This window comes from Ambystoma mexicanum, chromosome 2p (assembly GCF_040938575.1).
Source record: "Ambystoma mexicanum isolate Mex_15411 chromosome 2p, UKY_AmexF1_1, whole genome shotgun sequence".
NCBI classification, from domain to species: Eukaryota; Metazoa; Chordata; class Amphibia; order Caudata; family Ambystomatidae; genus Ambystoma; species Ambystoma mexicanum.
Window position 1 is genome coordinate 599,125,797 of NC_090923.1, and position 21,707 is coordinate 599,147,503.

General features: G+C 43.5%; 1 protein-coding gene across 1 annotated transcript in view; it reads left to right on the forward strand.

The window, feature by feature from the left end:
• The window catches only part of ZMYND10 (zinc finger MYND-type containing 10), a 1,281,921-nt gene that overhangs the window by 1,116,430 nt on the left and 143,784 nt on the right, over positions 1 to 21,707 (forward strand). Inside the window, exon 10 of the mRNA XM_069644108.1 lies at positions 16,084 to 16,205. Coding sequence (XP_069500209.1) covers positions 16,084 to 16,205 — 122 coding nt within the window. The remainder of the gene's footprint in view (positions 1 to 16,083; positions 16,206 to 21,707) is intronic.

A 21,707-nucleotide genomic window follows, 5' to 3' on the forward strand; every position in this document is an offset into this window, starting at 1 on the left:
TGTGAGTGTATGCTATACACATGTGAAAGAAGTCCTGGCAGAATAGTATACCAGGCGAATACCATAGCCAAAAAAGCATATGTAAGCGACTATAAATATTAGAAGTATGTGTAGAGCCCACATAAAGAAGCCCTGGTAGAAGAGAATATCTGACAGTTGCAAGTGGGTTTAAGGAAGCTTTGGCAGAAGAAAACACTAAGCAGTTGCAAGTGTGTTTAGGAAAGCACTGCAGGAGGGTATACCAGGCAACGTGAAGGTGTTTTTGAAGGTGCAAGAAAGAGCATATGTAACCAGACCTGGCAGGAGAGTATAACAGGCAGAAGCAAGTTGTAAGAGTGTTCATGAAAGAAAGTCCCTGGCAGGAGAGTATACCAGGGTGATGCTACTTGTGAACGTATGTGTTTAGGAAAACATATCGGGCTTGAAGATAAACAAAGTATAAAATGAAATTAACTCAAGAATTCCTGATCAGAGCACACCAGGAAAAGGCAGAGGGAATATATTAAAGGTGAAAGGAAACCTGTCTGGAGAGTACACCAGATGTTCTAACACGACAATGTACACAAGTTAAGTTGTTCTGTGCACCAGTCATGTGTGATGCTAAAGAGACTAATAATCCTAAAAGGAAGCCAGTGTCAAGAGAAATCCAGGGGAAGGGAATCGACCTCTAGAGCAAGGAGCTCTATCCTTTGGAACTTATTGTGCTGGAGTTACACATTTTCTTTTTGAACATTTATACATCACTCAAGGCCAAAGACCTTTTCCCTTTCCACTTTGAATTGCTTTGTTAGAATGTCAGGGTTAGTATTGAACTTTGGACACAGGACGTTTTGTTTTGGGCATTCTGACCACCGAAAGATCCTTAGTTTTGGTGTTAGGTAGGGAAATTCCTCTAGTGCGGGGATAGAGAGGCATTTTCCCAACCCCCATTTTATTTTAATACAAGTCTTTGACCAAAACTATGACACCCTTGTGTCAGTTTCATTCCTGACTCACATTTTGTGTCAGAAGTGGGATCGGGCTTAGTTGACACAAACTGGGGATCCCACATGAAGTAGTAAGCTAGATAGAGTAAGCTCGAGCCACACGGTTGTTATATTTGGAAAAGTGTGGACTAACATCAACTCCCTCCACCAATACCCAAGAAACTGACAGGTTCCAGTCCCATAACACCTGTACCTGGGGGAACATCTAGACTGATCCTTTTTTCTACCACTGGACAGGGTCCTATGGAAGGAACATGAGAACCAGATTGCCATGAGGGTCAAAGGATAGGAGTCAGGTTTTCCCCTTGACGTCTCAAGCCATTTTACCTACTAGGACAAATGTTGAGGGGAACATTTATAAGCTTTTCTTTCCCCTCGAGTGCCGAATCCCCACTAGGAATACAATTGTCATCTACCTAGCACTTGGGGTAAAGATTCCTACCAACTCAGTTATCACATGCACCTGGGTGAGAATAGATGGAAAAAGAGATTAAGATTACTGTCTCTACCTAGCGGAGAGGAGATAAAAATTGCCCCACTGAATTTGTCTTATTGTCCACAGGTTAAGAGGGAAGCAATGGTACGACTCTTGGTGTATGAAACCCTCTGGGAACCCCAGTCCCAACCAAATTCTAGGAAGGGAGATGGAAAGAACCCAGAGAAACAACACAGTGGGAGGTGGGACATCGAATTATTGTTGTGTGGCTCAACGCTGGAGACAGAGACAAACTCTGACTCTAGTTGCGATCAGACAGAGTCAAGACTACAAGGGAAAGGAATAAGATCTCCCGATACCCCTATTTCACAGGAGCTTCCACTCCCCTTAAAAATAGAAAGTTGTGATGCTCCCGAAAACCATGGACATTGCATTGTCATCCCCAGAGAACGATGAACCTAAAACCTCAATGTCCTCCCACAAGGGTGACAACCTCAGGGTATTTGGAGGAGATGAAAATACCTCTGTATGCTCTGAGAATGTTAGGACATCTAAACAGTCACTTGAGTTATCCCAGTCACCTTTATTCAGGACACCCACTAGGAAAGATAATAGCCTTCCCATTTCCCCACCATCTTGGAAGTTTCCTACCCACACATACAGAAGACTGTGAGCCTTTTAAGAACACAATCCTCCTAACTCCCTCCGCAACAGTAATCTCATAACCTCCGGAGAAAAGAAAGCAAAAGACGACTATCCCTTGGAAGAAACTTGTCTACCCACTTTACCCACACCTCTTTCATTGAGGGATTATTATGTCGTTTAGAGGGAAGTTTAGATTACCCAAGGAAGGACTATCTCCTTAGTCTAAAACATCTCAGCGTTAGACCAGGGTAACCAAACCCCAAAGAGAACAGGGAAGTCCAGAATAATCATGCTCCCTTCAATGCCAGTATCCTCTATGCCTACACCAAGGAGATTGTTAACCACTGGGAAGTGGATCACTAAGGAGAGGAAAAGGGAAACAAACTCTTTTCTCTTTGCGGATGATAACACCACCCATGGAATTCCGCCCAACCCAGACAAGAAACAGGGTAAGAACCCCTGTCTGTTTTCAGGTGGAATTAACACCTATAGGGTATAGGGTTGTTCAGGGCAGTAAAGGTTGCATAAATACCAATAAAAAACATTAAAAAAAATAAAGTTGTTTTGTGTGCAATAGGCATGACTACCACATGTTTCTCAATGATCCTTTCCCGCTGTGATTCCTGCAGCCGGCAGAGGGATCATCTCTTTGGATTCTATTCATTTTCCTTTTAGCTGCCTATACCAATAAAATCACATTTTGTATAAAGGTTCCTTGATGGTCATACATCATGATTCTTGGTGTGCCCTCACATATGTGTGCCGAATCCTGTTCAGATATTGCTATCCTCAGTTTGAATTCCCATTTAGACATGTAAGTGATTTTGTCTGTTGCAGCAAAGTCATCAAGCAATCTATAGCAGCTTTGGGAGTACCTCTGTTACGGATATTTCCATTCCTGTAGGTAATCTGAGTCCTACCTCCCAAACAGTACCATGTACAATCTAGTGTCCCAATTTTGTGAAGTGGGAGCTTTCCGTCTCAGGAATCAAGACTTTCACATTACATACCTCAAAGGTATGAGGGACGCCGCTGTTATACAGCTGGCCCAGTCTAAGCCCATCCTGTTCTTTCGCAAGCATGAAAGTTCCCTTTGTAAAGTTCCAAAGAAACATCAGGGTAATTTACAATATATGTAATTTAGCATATTACCAAGGTTAGCTCTATTTGTATTTGTATTTATTTTATTTGTATAGTGCAAACCAGGCCCAGAGGCTACCGGGCACATACAGTGGTTATATAACAGGATGACATTACAAAAGAATTTTAAATTAAACAGTGGAGTACGATCAAATTACAGGTTAGGCAAGCAATACAAAGTAATCAGGTTTTCAGTGTGTCAATTGGTCGTCCGAAGTGACTAGCCAAAGTTTAGCTTTGTGTTTGAATAAGTTCAGGGAGGGCTAGTTTCTGATGGTGAGAGGCATAGAGTTCCACAGTTTGGCTGCCAGAACTGGGAAGCTGACCCCTCCAGCTGTTTGGAGCTTGTATCTAGGGATCAGTAGGCTCTGGCTAATGGCAGACCTTCGTGACCGAGGTGGAGTATATTGAGTGAACCGTGAGGATAGGTAGATAGGTGCCTGGTTATTCATGCATTTGTACCTCAGGGCAAGAGATTTTAGTGAAATCCTTTGGGAGACTGACAGCCAATGAAGGTTCTTCCTAGTTTCAGAGATGTGAGCTGATCTGGGGATGTTGAGGGCTGCTCTGATGGCATTATTTTGTATGACCTGGAGTTTGTCAAGGTTACATTGGTTGGTGCCTTGGTACAGTGCGTTGCAGTAGTCAAGTTTGGACATGAGCAAAGTCCTAGCAAGGGTTATGCAGTTTTGAGTAGAGAGGAAAGGGCGACATGCTGTGATCAACTTGCATTTGTAGGCAGAGGCGGCTACGACTGCATTCGTTTGTCTGTGGAGGGAGAGAGTGGAATCAAGGTAGTTTCCGAGGGTTTTAGTATCTTTGGAGACTTATGGAGTTTCCATCGATATTGAAGGAGCTGAACATTGGGTTCAACTTGTTGAGTCTTTGCTGTGTATCTTTGCTGTGTACTCTAGCTGCCAATTCCCCTATCACAGTAAGTCAGCGGGGACTTTGTAGAAGCCAGCAGATGTCTACTTGCTTGTTTGGCATCCTTTGACAAGAATGATAACTAGAAAAAGGTATTTTCACAGCCACTTGTTCGACCTCTCACCACTGTTTTACTCTGAAGGGGAGCAACAAATCTCATATGTGATTGATATGTGCTGAGATTCTGCTTAAAACAATCTCAAGGGGACCCCAAAGCACGTGTGCAACTAATTAGAGGGAGCTTTACACCAGTCTCATACATTTAGCAAATATTTTGGTATTTAACATAGCACCAGGTGTCCATAAGCAATTTCGATAGAAATGTTTGCTTGACTAGGATTGCTGAACATAATACTTATAAAACAAATAACACTATTAGTCTCAAGATTTATGAAAGAGATATAGAGGCTGCATCCCCAAGAACAGCCATCTAGCATACTGGGTGAAATGTTACCATGTGACTGTTTCCAGTTCGGACGACTCATCAGGAACCAGCCGGGTGTAGCTCGTTTAAACTAATGTTTGGTTGTGAGCTGAGAGGTCCACCAACTGCATAGTCTGCAACGACTGGGAGATCTGTCGGGGTTCAAAGGAAGATTAGTATCATCTTTGAATCGTATATGTCTAACGCAGGTTAATTCAGGGGCACCATGGATAGCAGCAAGGTAACTGCTGCAGGACAGGATGCATAATTGCACATACCATTGGACTAAACAGGGTCATGTTCCAGCAACCAGGAAGCTGCAAACACACTTGGAGATGGTGCCCGCCAAGGCATGCCATGAAAGCTCTAGTAAGAGTGATCGGTTAGAAAGAAATTCATGGTTCCGTACAAGCACATCAGTTTGAACACCAGGGGAGACTGACTTGGTCATTAGCATGGACATGACAATCTGAAGAGGAGGCCTTTTATGCTATGTGTCCTGCCAAAAAAAGCATGTGTGAACACAGCACAATCACTCTAGCAAAGACCCACAGATCACCTGTAATAGCCAGAGGCTACCTTGGTGCACCCCATGTCTGTCCCCCACCGCCTTGGCATCAGAAGAACAGGCGGATGCTTCCTGCAACTGAACCCTCTATCCTGCCCAAGAGAGCAGACATTGCAGCCACTATAATGGTCTCCCTTCCTTCTTCCCTCTTATCTCTCTCCAGACAGGACAACTTACTGATATTTAAGACCCATATCAGCAGCTTCGAATAGATTGTGTCCTCCCATATATTCCTCATCTTTGATATTCTCCGATATCCAGCTTACATCTTTGGAATTTTTTCTCAGCAGAGGGCGCAGTGCGTTGTTGACTCGATGTACCTCAGTGGCTTCCATCACGCTCCTGACTATGTCGTTGACTGCTATAAGTAGCATGCTCCACACCCATTGCTTCAGTTCTGTTTTTCTGCATGCTCAGCGCGCTTCGAAGTGGTTCATAATCTCCTCAGTGATTTGTTTTCGTATTGCGTTTATCCTGTCTTTCAAAGATGTGTACACTGAAGACCGGGTTTAAAAGATGAACTGATTGCGGGTTGAATATGTCCATCACCGATCCACCTCGGATATGTCTTTGGTGTCTTGGCACTGATCACAAGGTTGATGATTGCTGGTCAGTCAATGACCATTAAGGCCTTGAACGAGAGAAAGGGGTAGCTCGTCCTGGGTAGACGCCCATCCAAGTCCCCTTCAACTACTCTATGCAAGAAGAGTTCTTCTGACGAGAGAAGCTTGTATTTCACCTCAGTGAGAGAAAAAGCGCTCAAAATATAGTTGGCAATCTCGGTCGAGAAGCGGGTCTCAAACCTCATCTACCTCCCATAAAAAGTCAAAGGTGTCGTAGATCTCACTCTTCTTCGGAATCCTCAACTAATACAAAACGGGTGCATTTACGAGGTAAGTTGGCGTCAAAGTCTGAATGGGAGAATGTTTGCCTCCAATGATGGTGTTTTAGAAGACGACCCCTTCCGCCTCTTCAAAAGAGCTGCAGAAGGCTTCAGACTCCATCGCGCATGATAAGGGCAACATGGAGTCAGTTGAGGCTTCTACTTGTGCGCCTATAAGCCTGGGCAAGAAAGCAAAGCTTCCTCAAGAAGCGTTGAGTCTCAAATGCTCGTGTCGTACCTAACCCTCCACCCTCCACTCCTTCAAAGGATTACAGACCTCTTCCAAGAAATGACTATTTTGAGTCCATGGGATTGATTTTTTTAGGAGGAGGAGGGACATAAGTTTGGCCTGGAATTTGGAACTCCAAATATGCCCGAGAAGTTAATCTCTGATTGCAGCACCTTGAAGGATGTTAGAGGGCTGGATACCTCTCCTGAGGTTGATACTGCCACCCTAGATCCTTCTACACATGCAGATGTTTCATACAGGTCTGTCATGGGTAAGGTAACAGAATATCTGGACTGGGGAAGACCTGTTGCCGTATATGAACAGGATTATGCGAGGGGTCAGAAATGAAAGCTGGACATGAAGTTGTCATGTTTTTGGTTGAAAACCTTTATTAACGGGTTGGGGAAATGCTTTTTTGAACCTGATCTAAGAGGAATTTCCCAACGTAAAACCAAAAGTGAAGGATCTGTCTGTGTCAGGATGTCAGAAATCAAAGCCTGACCCTGACACTACAAACCAACGAATAAAACGAGATGGGAAATGTCTTTAACCTGATGGTTGCAAAAAGGTATTTATAAATTAAAATAGAACAGCTCCAACATAACAGTTCTGCAGGTTAACAGAAGCTTGTTTCCAGAGGGTGGTTCCCTTCCCCTGGATTCTTCAAATGTATGACAATGTTTTATGGTCTAACAGTTCTTTGTGTCTTTTCTTGGCCCACAACAATCGTGTCAGGTACAAAGCTGCTTAGCCCCGTAATTTCTTCTTCTAATAGTTTGTTCTTAACACCAAATTAATCAAGAGTAACAACCCTTGGTGCCAGAGTTTTACTCCCTTCCTCTGGAATCTTCTCCAACATCAGTGACTCTTGGGCTGACCATTGTTTGCTCACCAAACATGGTTCTTTCTCGGGATCTACCTATAGTATTTTGCTACTGTCTGGTTTACTCCCCTGCTAGTAGTCTTTATGCACTTATGATTGCCTGGTTTGCTTTCTTACCAGGACTACTTATACTGCCTGGTATACTCCCTTGACAGGCTTTCTTATATTCATAAGCAACCGTTCCTCTTTTACTTTCACAATCTTTATTCAACAAACACAATCCTTTCTTGGGACGTTTTGTAGGTTTGCGATTGACAGGTATACTCCCCTGCCCAGACTTCTCATGTACTTGTAGCTGCCTGGTTTACTCGCCTGCCAGGATGTCTTACTTCCATATACATAGAACAGTTACTCTTTACATCCAAACTTGAATATATCTTTCTTGCTTCAGTATATCGAGTTGTTTCAAGGTTCGCTTTACGTTTTCCCTACATCTGCATTCCATGCACTCATATATTGTTGAAGGTCGTGTTTGTATTCTGCCCTTTTGACTAGCAAACAGATTTTATCGTTTCTGCCTCCGCAGCTTTACAATGTTCAAACTATAATTAAGTGCGGAACTAGCCGCTGGGTAACAGGGCTGTCGCTCTGCACCACCTAAAAAAAGGTTCCACCTCCCAATCAAAGGGGTCGTTCAAAAACAAGCTTGTCGCAACTAGTTTGAGTACCTAAGGTATACCCACACCCTAGAAAAATGTATCCAAAGCAACGAGTAATGAGTACTGATAATTTGATGATTCCAAATATGTTCAATGGTTTTATTTTTTATTATTTGTTTATTTTCAGTTGAGAGATTATATACTTTCTGTGACTTGAGTTTAAGTCAATAAGGTCTCAACAAACGAGTCATAATCAAGTGCGTGTGCCCGTCTTGTTAGAAACGTGTTTCGGCCTACTATGGCCTTTTAAAAAAAACGTGCTAATTAAAGTAATAATTAAGCTGGCAGGAAAAGAAACCAGTCACAATAGGACAAAATGATAGAAGCAAAGAAAACTCTATTTGGGAAAAACACAAGACTGCAAAGCCTCATCGGTCACAAACTTCAAATTACACAAGCTACTCAAGAAGACAACATAGGACGCTAACCTACTTTTAGCTCAACCAAGCACCATTCATAGAAACATTGGAATGGTCAAACGCCCAACAAAAACAGACTAAATAAGCTTTAATGACGATAAACTCCAGGTCAACAAACACCCGATCATTCAAACTAGAAAAACTTTTGGAAGAAGGGGACAACATCATATTAAACAGAAAAACAACAATGATGCTCTTGAATCACATTCAAAACTTGAAACATCTTAAATCTGATAATCTCGACATCATTGAATTTATGGACAACAACCATATGGATAGCGTATATGTTCATATTTCTTCTTCTCGGGTGAGACAAACCATGCTAGCTCCGACAGACAAAGTGAGATTGTTGGGTTATGACCTGAGACCAACAACCAAATTAGAAAGGCAACCGGAAAATTCAACGGAAAGTACAAACCCACGAAGATCAAAACGAGTGGAACCTCACAGAGTCAGAGAACGGTCTCATAACGACCCAAGAAAGGGGTCGCTCGTACGTCAGACAAAACCCCGACCGTCCACAATTCACGAACCAAACTACCACCAGGCAATGCAACCAAAATAAAGATGCAAAGATACGCCCTGAGGAACGGAAGGATAGACGATACGATAATACCCGCAGAAGACACACAAAGGACAGCCTTTCACCTACAAGAAAAGAGCACAAACCGAAATATTCATCACAAACGGAAAATTAACAAAAACAGTCGCAATACAAGAAACATGAGAGGCATAACAGCCAAACAAATAACCCGCACACTGAACAAGACGAAGAACGTCTCCCTCGGGGCCCCCTGCCAAACTGGAATATCACCATTGCCCAGGACCAAGTAAAACCGAGAAGCGACGAAGTTTGGGACAGCAACGTTCATAGTACAAAAGACAGAGCGATCAAAAGGTGGGCGTGGGTACCCGAAGTACTATCTAATTCTTCGAGATTCTAGCCAGCAATCCCACGGAAGGAGCAAGATGCATCGAGGAGTATTTTAAATCTGCAAAGTCCCTATACCTCGAATCTGGGATCATGGAACACCCGAGGTTTCACCCACCTCGCACAACCTGGAGATGTAAACATGGGGGCTTTTGATCTGCTCTGTCTTCAAGAGAACTGGTTACTAGTTCCACCAACTCTAGATGGTTTTGAGGTAATCACTGCCCCATCAACAAAAGGCCTTAAGGGAATTCGGCTGCAGGGCTACTGATAGCAATTCGCTCAGGCAGCGGTTTCCACTTGGATACCATCTTGAAGACTAACACCTTCATCCAAGCAATCACAATCGCGGGAAACCAGATACCAACAGCAAGGGGAAGAAAGGGCAAGGACCTACTACTTCTAATTAATATTTACTGGAATCCCAAAGCACAGACTGACAAAAACTTCCTGAACAAGATTGAACGTACCATCGAAGAAGCTACCTCTGACCATGACATCAGTCAATGATACGTGGCGACTTAAACGCGACTTGTGTAAATTACGGAAGGGGACCTGGACAGTGCACTGACGGTAATCATGTTGAGAAGACGCATCTAGAGAAAAATACCTTTACAGCTGATCGAAAAGGCAGCCAGTGGGACCAACTCATGATTTCAAGAGACCTTCATAACTTACACACTGTAAGGTCCAAACATAAACCCAACATCCCAACGTGGGAACATGAAGGTAGGAAGGCTAAGATCGATCACATATACGTGTCCAGGAGCCTCCTAGCACTGATCTCCTCATGAGGTCATTCAAACAAATAACAGTGACCATAACATTCTAACCACTGCTTGGGAAGTATTGATAAACACTAATTACCAAATGGAACACTCGATTGAATTAGGAAATTAGGGCACTCGACTTAAGCGAACAAACGCTGCAGTAAAAAAAATCACAGAGCAAAATGTGATACAAAAAACAAGCAGGAAATGGCCAACATGGACTACTGCCCTTTGCTACAACCTTACCAACAAACTTGGCAGAGGAAGAATCACAACAGAAAAACACATTTACACAACAGGAACCAGCTTCTTGTACAAAAAAGAAGAGCTTTAAGGCAAAAACTAGAATGGCCAAAACCCAAACCAACTGAAAAAAACAGGATAAACGCAAAACTGGTGACCAAGTCCTACAAATTCTGGATGAAATGTAACAGATTACCTCTATACCAAGAAGACTCTGAAGCCATGCTAAGACGTATCTGTGGGAAACGTACAATGGACTTTTAGTCCCTAATTGACTCAGCTGGCAACTCTACCAAAGATGCACTCTTGGACAACGTTGCTGAGCATAAATAGGTGGCCCACTTTATGGACCTCTTTCAGAAGCCACCATACGCTGAGTTATACAAACCACCACAGCCGTCCACAACATGGAACATAGATCACGATAAGGCAGTGATCGTAGAGAAAATCAAGAGGTTAAAATCGTTGCGGGCCCCGGGGCCAGATGGGATTACCAATCAATACCTAAAAAACAATCTGGATTTATGGGCCCCCTTAATATCGGACATCATCAATACCTGTGTCCAGCCCCAGACTATCCCAAACTCTTGGAAAACGGTAAATGTGGTTCCCATTTATAAAAAGAACGACAAAGGGAACCCAGAGAACTACCACCCTATAGCACTGCTGAACGTGCTAAGAAAACTGTTCGGGTCTCTACTACTAGACCATTTCCAATCGTGGGCGAAATCGTCAAAAGTGCTACGACCCATATCAGTCTGGTTTCGTTAAAAATTCGAGAACCTAAGTAAACATCCTGGTCTTGAGCATCCTGAAAGCGAAGATCTTGCAAGGCAGCACTAGAATATTCCTTGCCTTCATGGATCTAAGTCAAGCTTTTGATCGGGTGAATAGAGAAAAGCTATGGGCCAAGCTAACAACCTGGAGATGCCCCGACTCGATCCTTGACCTGATTAACTGCCTTTACTCTGACACCTCAATGCGAGTTCGCCTCAGTGGTGCTGGTCAACTATCAAAAGAAATCAAGACCTTGCGAGGCGTCAAACAAGTCTGCCCGTTGGCACCAGCCTTATACAATGCCTACATGGGTGACAGCGGGGAAAACGAAAACAACATAAGAGCATTCCCCCCCCAAGCTGGGCAACGACAAAATCAGTCGCTTACTATACGCAGATGACATCATTCTGCTTGACCAAACAGCAATAGGCCTTCAATGCAGACTCGACGCCCTGCACGAATACACAAGAGAAAATTACCTTGAAATAAACATAAACAAAACAAAAATCATGATCATGGAGAAACCTCACAAACATAAAGACCTTGGACGATGGTTCATAGCTGGGAAATGGGTGGAAAAGGTCTCATCCTTCAAATATTTGGGCATAACCGTCAACTGCAATCCTTAAACAGCCATGCAAGAATACCTCTGGTCCAAAACGAAATGTTTAACATTGCAAACAAAGAAAATGGATACAAAATATGGCCGCTTTTCTTTACAACCAGCTATCAACTTTTATAAAGCAAAAGCCATTCCTTCCATCACTTACGGCACAGAAGCAATGCCCTCCATCCCAGAGAGTATCTAGATAAGACTAGAAGGCTTCTACTGGAGGAAAATCCTAAACGTCCTCCCTCAACACCCATGGCCTCAATCACGAGGGAATTAAGCCTGGTATCTCTGAAGGCAACAGTCCATTTAAACGGTTTGATGCTCTTTCAGAAGATTCAAAGTTCCAGACTTAAAATCTTCGAGATAATCCGAGAAGAAGTGAAAAAAGATAACAACAAGACACTGGCAAGGTGGATGCAGAAAAAACGTGTCCTCCTCCATGAGATTGGGAGTTCAGAGGTGGAGTTAGAGGAAAACCCCACAAAAGTAAAATCCCGGCTAAAAGAGTGGGACTGGACACAAACACTAGAGAAGGCAGCGAAAAATAAACTTACCCAGCACCTCCCGCCGAAGTCACAAAAGGTTAACGTCACGGTTGAATACTTGTCAAAGTTTCTGAATAAGAGTATTATATCAACATTCTTACGGGCCTGATTAAAACTATTAAAAACAAACGAGATCCTAGCGATAAGAGGAAGTTCCACAACTAACACATGCCGATTCTGTAAGAGTGAGGATATTGTGGAAACAGTAAGGCACATACTCCTGTCGTGTAAGGGCACAACCATTAATAGGCAAACACATATAGGCCACCTATTTAAGGACGCTTATATCTTGGATGAAACATATTGGTGCAACCAATTGATGAGTGGAAACAACAAAAAGTGTGATTGCCGTTGTACGGTACCTGCAAACTTTGGGTCTGGATACATTGATCACCAGCTCTCTTGAAAAGTGACCCAGAACAAAAACTCTTTGCACCAGAGACGTGATACCATCAACACAAACATTTTAACCAAATGACAAGACAATGAACTTTGAAATCTTGTAAAAATTGTATTAAGACAGTTAAGACAAGAATAAATACAAAAAATGTAATAACTGTTTGAATTGATTCTTTACAGAACAGAATCACATAATCAAAAATACATTTTCACAATTTAACACATACATGTAAAGTTATACATCCAGACAAAGTCATGGAGTGGTGTTGGGTTGGATTGGTAGGACGGGAGAGAAATAACATCAACAAATCATTAGTAACTTCCAAGAAACACGTGCTTTTGCAATGCCAATTAAAGAGTTCCAAAATTATCCCTCTTATATTAAAATATGTAATTTAAATCAAGTGACACCTACTGATGGTCAGTCACCTCATTTGTAACTCTATGCAAGGCAAGTTAGGGGAGGTGTCATGTGTTCCAAAGCATTTATTTAGTTTTAATTTCCAAGTAAATCGAAACATCAACTGGTTTGCTAAGATCATACAGGATGACCTATGGGTACACTGGTCACAGGCTGGGACAGGCTGTTACCAAACCTACCCTATCCCATTGCATTATTTTATGCATCACTGAATACTATAATTTAGCATGCAAGGACGGCCCTACTTGTTTGAGAGCACATTCCACATTCCACTAAGCAGTGGCTGCTTCTTCTGCTCTTCAAAGGGGATTACCAATGCAGGATATTTGTAGTGCTGCAACATCGTCTTCACTTAATTAATTACCATGCCTGGATTCGGTATCTGATTAGGAGTCAAAGTTTGAAAGGAGTGTCCTACACCACATTAATCAAAAATAAATTCTCCTTTCCCACATCCAATTTACATACTGCTATGGGAGTCTATATGTGGAAGGACACAATCCATTAGAAGAACACATGACTTTCCCCTGGTAATGTTCTTTCTGATGGCTGTTCTCCCACGTATTCCTCATCACCCTCCTAACCTACCCCTCTATCTTTCAAATTTCCTTCTATCTTTCAATGTATGGGTTGCTGATAACCTTCGGGACGGCTATGCATAGAGAGGTGGGAAAAAAATAGAACTGAGGCAAAGGGCGCAGTGAGTGCTTCTAATACCAGTGTCGACGTCATAGTAGGTAGAGTGATGTAAGATGCTGAGGGACGAGTCGACAACGCACTGCGCCTTCTGCTGAGAAAGAATTCCGAAGCTGCAAGCAGGATGTCGGAGAATATCAAAGATGAGGAATATGTGGGAGGAATATCCATCAGAAAGAACATTACTCGGGTTAAGTAATTAGTTCTTTTCAACTCCATCTAGTGAAATGATTGTGAAATGTCTCACTGGGTAAAATTCTTTCGAAGTGGCTCTGCTTGAGGATTTGATGAGTAGGGAACCCACCCAAAAAGCTACCAAGAGCTGATGAATCCCGATTGGAATACCTGCTGAAGCAGGAGAGACTTTTAGGAAGATTTTAAAGTTAAAATAGTGGCATGTCTGTAACAAAATCTTGAATACATAGGCAGCCTATGTGCATGCAGTCTACAGTACACACTTCAGGTTTCTGTAGTGATTGCCGTGAAAGGTAGAGTCTGTGACATCGCCCTGTAGTGTTACCTTCCTTTGATTTCTCTTGACTGGTGTGCCTTTTGTGTGGTCAGTGTGTGTATTTAAGCGTTTTCCACTTAGATCTGGTGCATCATACTGGTCTGCTTCACTTGATGACATTTTGGATTCATATTATCTTGACCCACACAGTTTCCTGTGCAGTCCTTATTGTATAACTTTAAACTGTGGCAATCATAGATGCTACAGCAGTTGGCTGATTTAAGTCTTTGCTTACTACCAATGAACAATGTGCAATTGGTGGCTAATTTCTCTCCAGCCTACCCATTTTGCTGTTGTGTGTGCCATTGGTGTTCCTCGGTTTTCCATTGTGTTAATTGTTTGTCAAATGCTTACTATAAGCCTTTCATGTGTAGGTGCCTTCATAAGCTGATGACACCAAAGAGTACTTAATTGCATGGCTAACGTGTTTTCCCTCTTCACCAAATGCATGGGAATTCTTTAAAGGTTGCTGAATTAATAAAATAATCGTAATAAACTTGTTTGGTTATTCTATTCCATCGGTTTTTGATCGTTGGAGCTAAAAGCTTGTATCTGAAAGATGGGAATATAATTTTACCTACCTGTAACTTTGTTGAATATCTTCTTGAACATTTCATCCCCACAAGAACTCTTTCTACACCCCCTTCTCCTAAGAAGAAGCTTTGTGACTTTTGGGCACAAGGCCTCATACATCATAAGGATTGGATTTATAAAGTAAGGGTGTAATTCATGTGCATTGGTTTAAATCTACTGCATCACTTCTTACCTTTTTGTTGTCTAAGTTATTGAATGCATTTCTAAGAACCTAAAGATGACTGTTTATATGTTTTATAATTGAGTGTTGTGTGATATTAGCACCTGCTTATTTCATTTACTAGTGTGTGTTATTGGGCCTATAATAAATGAGGTCGTTTTGTACTTGCCTGTCTCATTGCGGACCCACTAACACTCTCCCGAGAATAGCCTTGACCTCTCAACGCTTGCCTTTATGGTGTTTGGCTAACCTCTCAGAGTTCCCCTGCTCACCTTAACTAGTGTGGCCTCCTAATATACTAATATATGTCCACCAATCCAGATTCTAGAAATCATCTTACCAGAGATCAATGAAGGTTAATTATGATCTACATGTGTGCCCATTGTTGAGCAATGCTGAAAAGGGCCGGGGTACATAGGGTCTGATTCTAAAGACATTAATGGTAGTCCTTGAACAAGAATAAAGCATAGTTACTAACAATAACACGTTTCTGAGAGGGGAGGTAAGGCTGTTCCAAGACACCTGGAAGTGTGAAGAAAACCAGTGGATGGAACGATTATTTTTGCATTGGAAGAGAGTGGTATAGGTCAAACTTGTGCTTGGTAATGGAAGTGGTAGATGGAGAGAGAGCGGTGGAAGCAGGAGTGGAGATTGAGGTAAAGACAATTGAATGATAAGAGGGAGAAGGAGCGGTGGAGCTATTAGAGGCAGAGAGTTGAGAGGAGATGAGAATGAGATCAAGTGAGTTACCACTTGAGTGGGTAGCCAAAGAGTCGATAGAAGAGGGCAAGTGGTTAAGGAGAAGAGAGCTAAAGTCAGAAGACACGACTGGAGAGAAAATCAGTTGAGAGAGATAATGTTGTTTGTCATAGGCAGCAGTGAGTGTGGAGATAGTGTATTCCAAAGAGGGAGAAATAGTGGGACACAGGAGGGTAGGAGAGATGGGAAGTTTGTAAGGTGCGGACACTCTTACGCCATTACCCCTACTAGTTGGACAGTGAGAGTGGGTGAAGGTGTAGTCAGGGTCATCAGGGTTGCAGAGTCTGAGAGAGAAATCCAGGTTTCTTTAAGAGTAATAAGGTAAAGAGAGGGAGGACAGGAAAGAAGGAAGTTTGAGGTAAAGGAAGTCTTGTTACAGATTGTGCATTGCAAAGAACAATATAAAGAAAGTGGAATGTATAATATGCCAACAGTGACTGTTCAATTTGTATTCTCCTGCTTAAGATTCCAGAGATTTGGGACCGCATAATTCGTGAGAACAAGGGAAAGTGGAAGGCCATTGCAAAGCATCAGGTGCAGCATGTGTTTAATCCTTCAGAGCAGGACCTGCGACATCACGCACGCAAGTAAGTGTATGTCATGCATGCTATGTCAAGTTCTGAAGGACAGTTGGTTCCATAGGTTGATAGGCTCTAAGAAAATGATACAAATTAACCACATTTAAAAATATATATATATTTGTATTGAACAATTATACATTTAATACAAGCAAGTGATCTTTTCAAACTGACATTGGGCTGTATTAGAAGTTCTGCAGTGCTGCAAAAAAGTGGCAGTAATTACCGTACCACCACTTTTCTTGGCAGTAACAAAATTACTGCCATTCTTACTGCGCTGTTGAATTCCAAGTTTGGAGGTAATGTGGGAGATTCACCTCCAGCAAAATGCTGGGAGTGAACCATCCACTTCACCTATAAAAATCATCAGATTTAACAGACCGCATTACCACTCATGGTAAATTTACCAGAAATCCCCACTGGGTTCTGTGGACTCCAAAAATTGGTGTTTACACCACCCTTCCACATTAATGTCATGGGACAGAATGGTGGTTATGTTAAATAAGTTTGGCGGTCAATTGGCAGATTTATTGCCAAAGTCGTATTGAGGCCCAATATTGTATTTTAAAGCAAATGAAAAGTACTAGAGAATAAAATGAACAAGATGATTAGTGGTTAGCTGCTGGTGCAAATGGATCTAGGTCATGTGACCTCTGCCCCACCTACCTGTTCATCTTTCAGTGCCTCTTTCTTTGTGTGCTTTTTTTCTTCACTCTACCTCTTTCTTTCCTAATTAAGCTGCCTTCCAGCTTCTTTTATTTTGCAGTTTGTCAGCTGGTGCAAATGGATCTAGGTCATGTGCCTTCTGCCTCACATACCAGTTTAACCCCTTCCTTTCCTTTGTTTTGCTTAAATCCCAAGGCATCTCTTGTCCATGTGTCCAAATTGAAGGGCATGGAATGAAAAGGGCAATTCCTGTTTGGTCCCGTGCCTGGAAAGGGCTGGAAATCCTGCTCTCTGCATCCCAGGTAAACCAGCAGCATTTGACCCTTCTCTTCCCACCTCCTGCCTGCCATCCACTTCTGACTGCACCCACCTTGGGCTTCCACTAAGGGAAACCAGCGGCGTAAACTGATCCAGCCTCTAGCAGCAGATGTGGTAAGGGAAGTTCACATGACCTCACGTTTCCTACCTTCTGCCCGCCATCCACTACTCATCACGCCTACCTCGCATTCTCATTGCCGGTTGTCCTCCGCAAAGGACTCAAGAAGACCATGACACCTTCCGTTTGTTGTTGTAGGGCTGGACTCTCTGAACCTCATTACTACTAAAACATAACCATGTGTCTTTCACAAACCCAGCAAATCCCCACACTCTGCAAGGACCTCCATGGCAATCTCACTCATATACTCCACACATCTAGCTGACCAACCTTCTCCAAATTCCCATGATCACAGTTCTTCCCCTTCACACATGCCTGCTCGTTAATGCCCACTAAGCAGTCCTACATACAGCAGATCACTGCCAATAAACAAAATTCTGTTACTTAAACGTGGCTCATAGCATTCATTTTCGAAAAACATCGTTGATGTCCTTGGCCCACCCGGATACAACATTAAACATGGTGACTGGTTAGGGAAAATGGGGAGGCATAGCATTAAGCTACAAAATCAAATATCGTTGCACAGTACTCAATAAATCACCATTAGATTCAATGAAATCTCTCACTTGTCAATTCCCCTATCACACAATGGGCCTCATTACACGGATGGCGGTAAGGATTTACCGGTACCGGTAAAATACCGGTACCGGTAAATCCTTACCACCTTACTACGAGGTCCCTTTGCAGGTTGGGGGATTTAACGCCTGCTTTTTGCAGGCGTTAAAAACCAACCCGCAAAGGGACCCAGGGAGCTAATTACGGTATCGCAATTTGGGGTACCGTAATTAGCGCCTTCCCCATTCCCATTGAGCCCTATGGGGCAAAAATGGGAATGGGGAAGGGCAATGGTGGAAGAGGGAATTACCGCCCCGCCAACCTTGGAATGGGGCAGTAATTCCCCTTTCCGCCAAGGCGGTGCCGGTATTTTACCGGCATGAACCATGGCGCTAATAGCGCCATGGTTCTCCGCCATCCGTGTAATGAGGCCCAATGACTGTCACGTTCCACCTCATCTACAGACCACCTAACAGGTGTGGTACCTTCTTAGATGAGATTAGACATACGTTGTATATCTTACCAAAACACCAGAGACTTATTCCTGTCCCTGGCAGAATCGCTGGACATAACCCAATGCTTACTAGCCACAAACACTAGTGGTAATACTTTACATGTCATCCTATCCTCTCCTGCCTCCTAAGCTGCATGGACCCCATTGTTCTTGACTGGACAGACCATACAGCCATCCCATTCTCCTTATCACACTCCCTGACAGTCCACAAGGTTCTGAGTAAACGCCCCATGGTGGAAAGACCCTCCTTCAAAAGCGTTCCAAAAGAGGTACTGGAGAACAGTTGCTCCAATTTCCCCACCCCTGAGAATGTCACCTCACTGTTGTAAACCTTTAGGCAGATAACTTTGCTCTGGAAAATGTGGGCCATGCCAGAACCAAACCGGCTGCCCCCAGAATACTCGTTAGCTCGCTATCAACAAACGGGCCACTAAAGTTCTTGAGAAATGCTGGCCTCAAGGCCCACAAACCGGAGAACCCTCTATCCCTCAAGGCCTTAAATACCAAATGGCAGACCCTGATCTCTGAAGCCAAGACTACTTATTACACCACCACCGTTATGGCAGCCTCTAACTGGAGCAAAGCTCTTTTTGCAGCAAGCAAACACTAATTGAAAAGCACACACCAGTACCTAGACGTATCAGAAGTGTGAGGCAAGTGTGGAAATAGTTTTCTTTCATGCAAACATTATTTGCCATGTGCACAGGTGACTAACAAGTTCTGCCTCTTTGTAAACATGCATAGTTAGTGGGCTATTATTTCCGAATTGATGTGAACGGGACTGTTTTCCCCCTCCTTAACCACTGCAGTTGTTTACAAATCAGTATAAAAGGTGGCGCTTCCCGAAGGTGGTGAGGGCACCACAACTCCAGGAGGCCTGGTACAAATACTTGTATGGGTGGCATTACCTGCCAGCACTTCTTCACACCATATACCCAGAGGCCCCCAGAAAATGCTGGAGAGGCTGCGAGAAAAAAGGGATGGCGGAACATATCTGGTGGGAGTGTCCAAAGATTCAGTCATTCTGTACAGAGGTTCTCCAAGCGCAGGTCCAAGCTTTCGGGGAGGGACATGAAGGAGACCCCAAACACGTCCTACTAGAATTGAAAGTAACCGGATAGACGGGGGATCTGAAGGGAAGGAAGAAGGTGAGGGTAGTTCTAATGCTGGCAGCAATGACCCTCATAGCCCAAAAGTGGGAAGAGTCTCACAACCCTGTCAGAACAAGAATGGTTCCGAAAGGGAGCTGATCGCCCTGGAATGGGCCACGTACGCTATGAACGGTAACCTCCAGGAATTTGCATCGGATTGGGGGTAGAAACGCTGACATTTCTGAAAGGAGACTTTAGAGAGCAATGGTGCCCCCACAGATTGAAACTTTTGGATCTGCACTAACGAACACGGAAAGGCTCAAGCAGTGAGAGACTGTGACCTCCAAACTGCTTGGGGGTGGGGGCAAGGGGGTTAGGGAAGAAGGGGGGATGTTAAACTTGTCGTAAAATCAATAAAAAACTTTTTTTTAAAAGGTGGCTCTTGCAGCACTTTTACCAAGTATATTGGCAAAAAAACAAATGTTTTATACGTTCTTTTAAGAGAGCTCATAAACCAATCCAAGACATTAAGATCTAGCAAAAGTACTCTTGTGCAGAGAAACTAGATTTCTCCAGCATGTGGTCTTGCATGGATTCACATGCTCATGAATATTCCTTGTCATCAGGCTGGGAATCCTCTGTAAAAAGAAAGCAGTTTAGCTTTAAACTAAAACTGCTCATCTCCTCTAAAGGCTATCAGTGTCCTTTGGGTCATACTGCCCCCAGCCAATGCCACTTGTCATCATAAGCTCCACCCCTGGTTGCTATCTTCAGATTTGACCGCATGTTTCTAGTTTTGGGAGTCCATGTGCTTCGCTCCTCGAAATTCGTAGTTTTTTTTTATAACAACATTTTATTCGTTTTTACAATATGATATGTTCATCACGACAATGCAATACAATACTATGCGATAAATAATGAGTAAGTGTCTCTCGGAGTGTTTGTAGGATGGGGTCGAGAATGATGCTGGTCTAATGGCCATTGATGTCGGGTCATCTTGGTCCCGGTTAGATATCCGCCTTGACTCAGGCGTGTTTAGGGGGTCTCCGGGGTTCAGTGAAGTGGGCTGCATTGAAGCCACCTGTTGAGTGGGGGCCTCCTGGTAAGGGCAGGGAATTTGGCCGCGTATTCTAGAAATGGGTCCCATATATTCCAGGTTCTATTTAGGGAATCAGTTCGTATTGCTGTGATTTTCTCAGATAGCGCTATGTCCCAGCATTTGGCCCACCATAGGGCAGTCGAGGGGCCACTTCCGTCTTTCCATAGTCGGGCCAATGCGATTTTTGCCGCTAGTAGCAGATTATTGCATAGGCAAGGTATTAGTCCTGTATCGGGAATGCTCCGTCTCCGGTTTCGCCTAAGAGAACAATTCCTGGGTCCCAGGGAATGGAGAATCCTGAAATGTCTTTGATGTGTTTCAGGACTTCCTTCCAGTATGCCTCCACCTTTGGGCAGGACCACAGCAGATGGAATAGAGATCCGGGAGTCGGGCAACCGCGCCAGCATGTGTCAGGAATTTCTGGGTTGGCTTTGTGGATTTGGGTAGGAGTGATATAGTATCTGTAGCACAGTTTGTAACCCCCTTCCCTGTTCGTGATGCATTGTGAGCTTTTGTGCAATCTAGTCCATATTTTCCCCCATTCTTCTATCGCTATCTCATGTCCCAGATCCTTTTCCCATTCCGTCATGTATCTTTCTTTTTTTTCAGGGTCTGACCTGTCTAGGAGCCGATAGATCGTGGACATTCTGCCTTTGCTGGTTGGTGTTAGGGCAAGTTCTAGCGCCGTTGGATCTCTGGAACATTTTTCTCTGGTTTTTCTGTGGGACATCCAGTGCCTGATTTGGGTGTAGTGAAATCTTTCCTGCTCTCCTACCCCGAATTTGATTTTGCACCTCTCGAATGTAATGGGCAAACCTTCTTCCAGAAAGTCGCTAGTTTTCGCCAGGCCCCCTGCTATCCATGCTGGGAAATCCCTCGGGGGATTTCCCGGTGAGAATTCGGGGTTGTTCCAGATGGGGGACATGGGACGCAGGCACAGCGTACTCCCCATTTCCGTGCTGCGTTTTTCCAGCAATGGGTCGTTACAGTTGTGGCTGATAGGGGCCCGCTGTTTGCCTGAGGCTTCATAGATGGTAGATGCGGGAGATCGGGTAGTGGAACTGGGCACCAGGCTTCTTCGATTTGTCGCCATTTCGGGGAGTTTACTTCTTGCACCCAGGAGAATGCGTGCGCTAACTGAGCGGCAAGG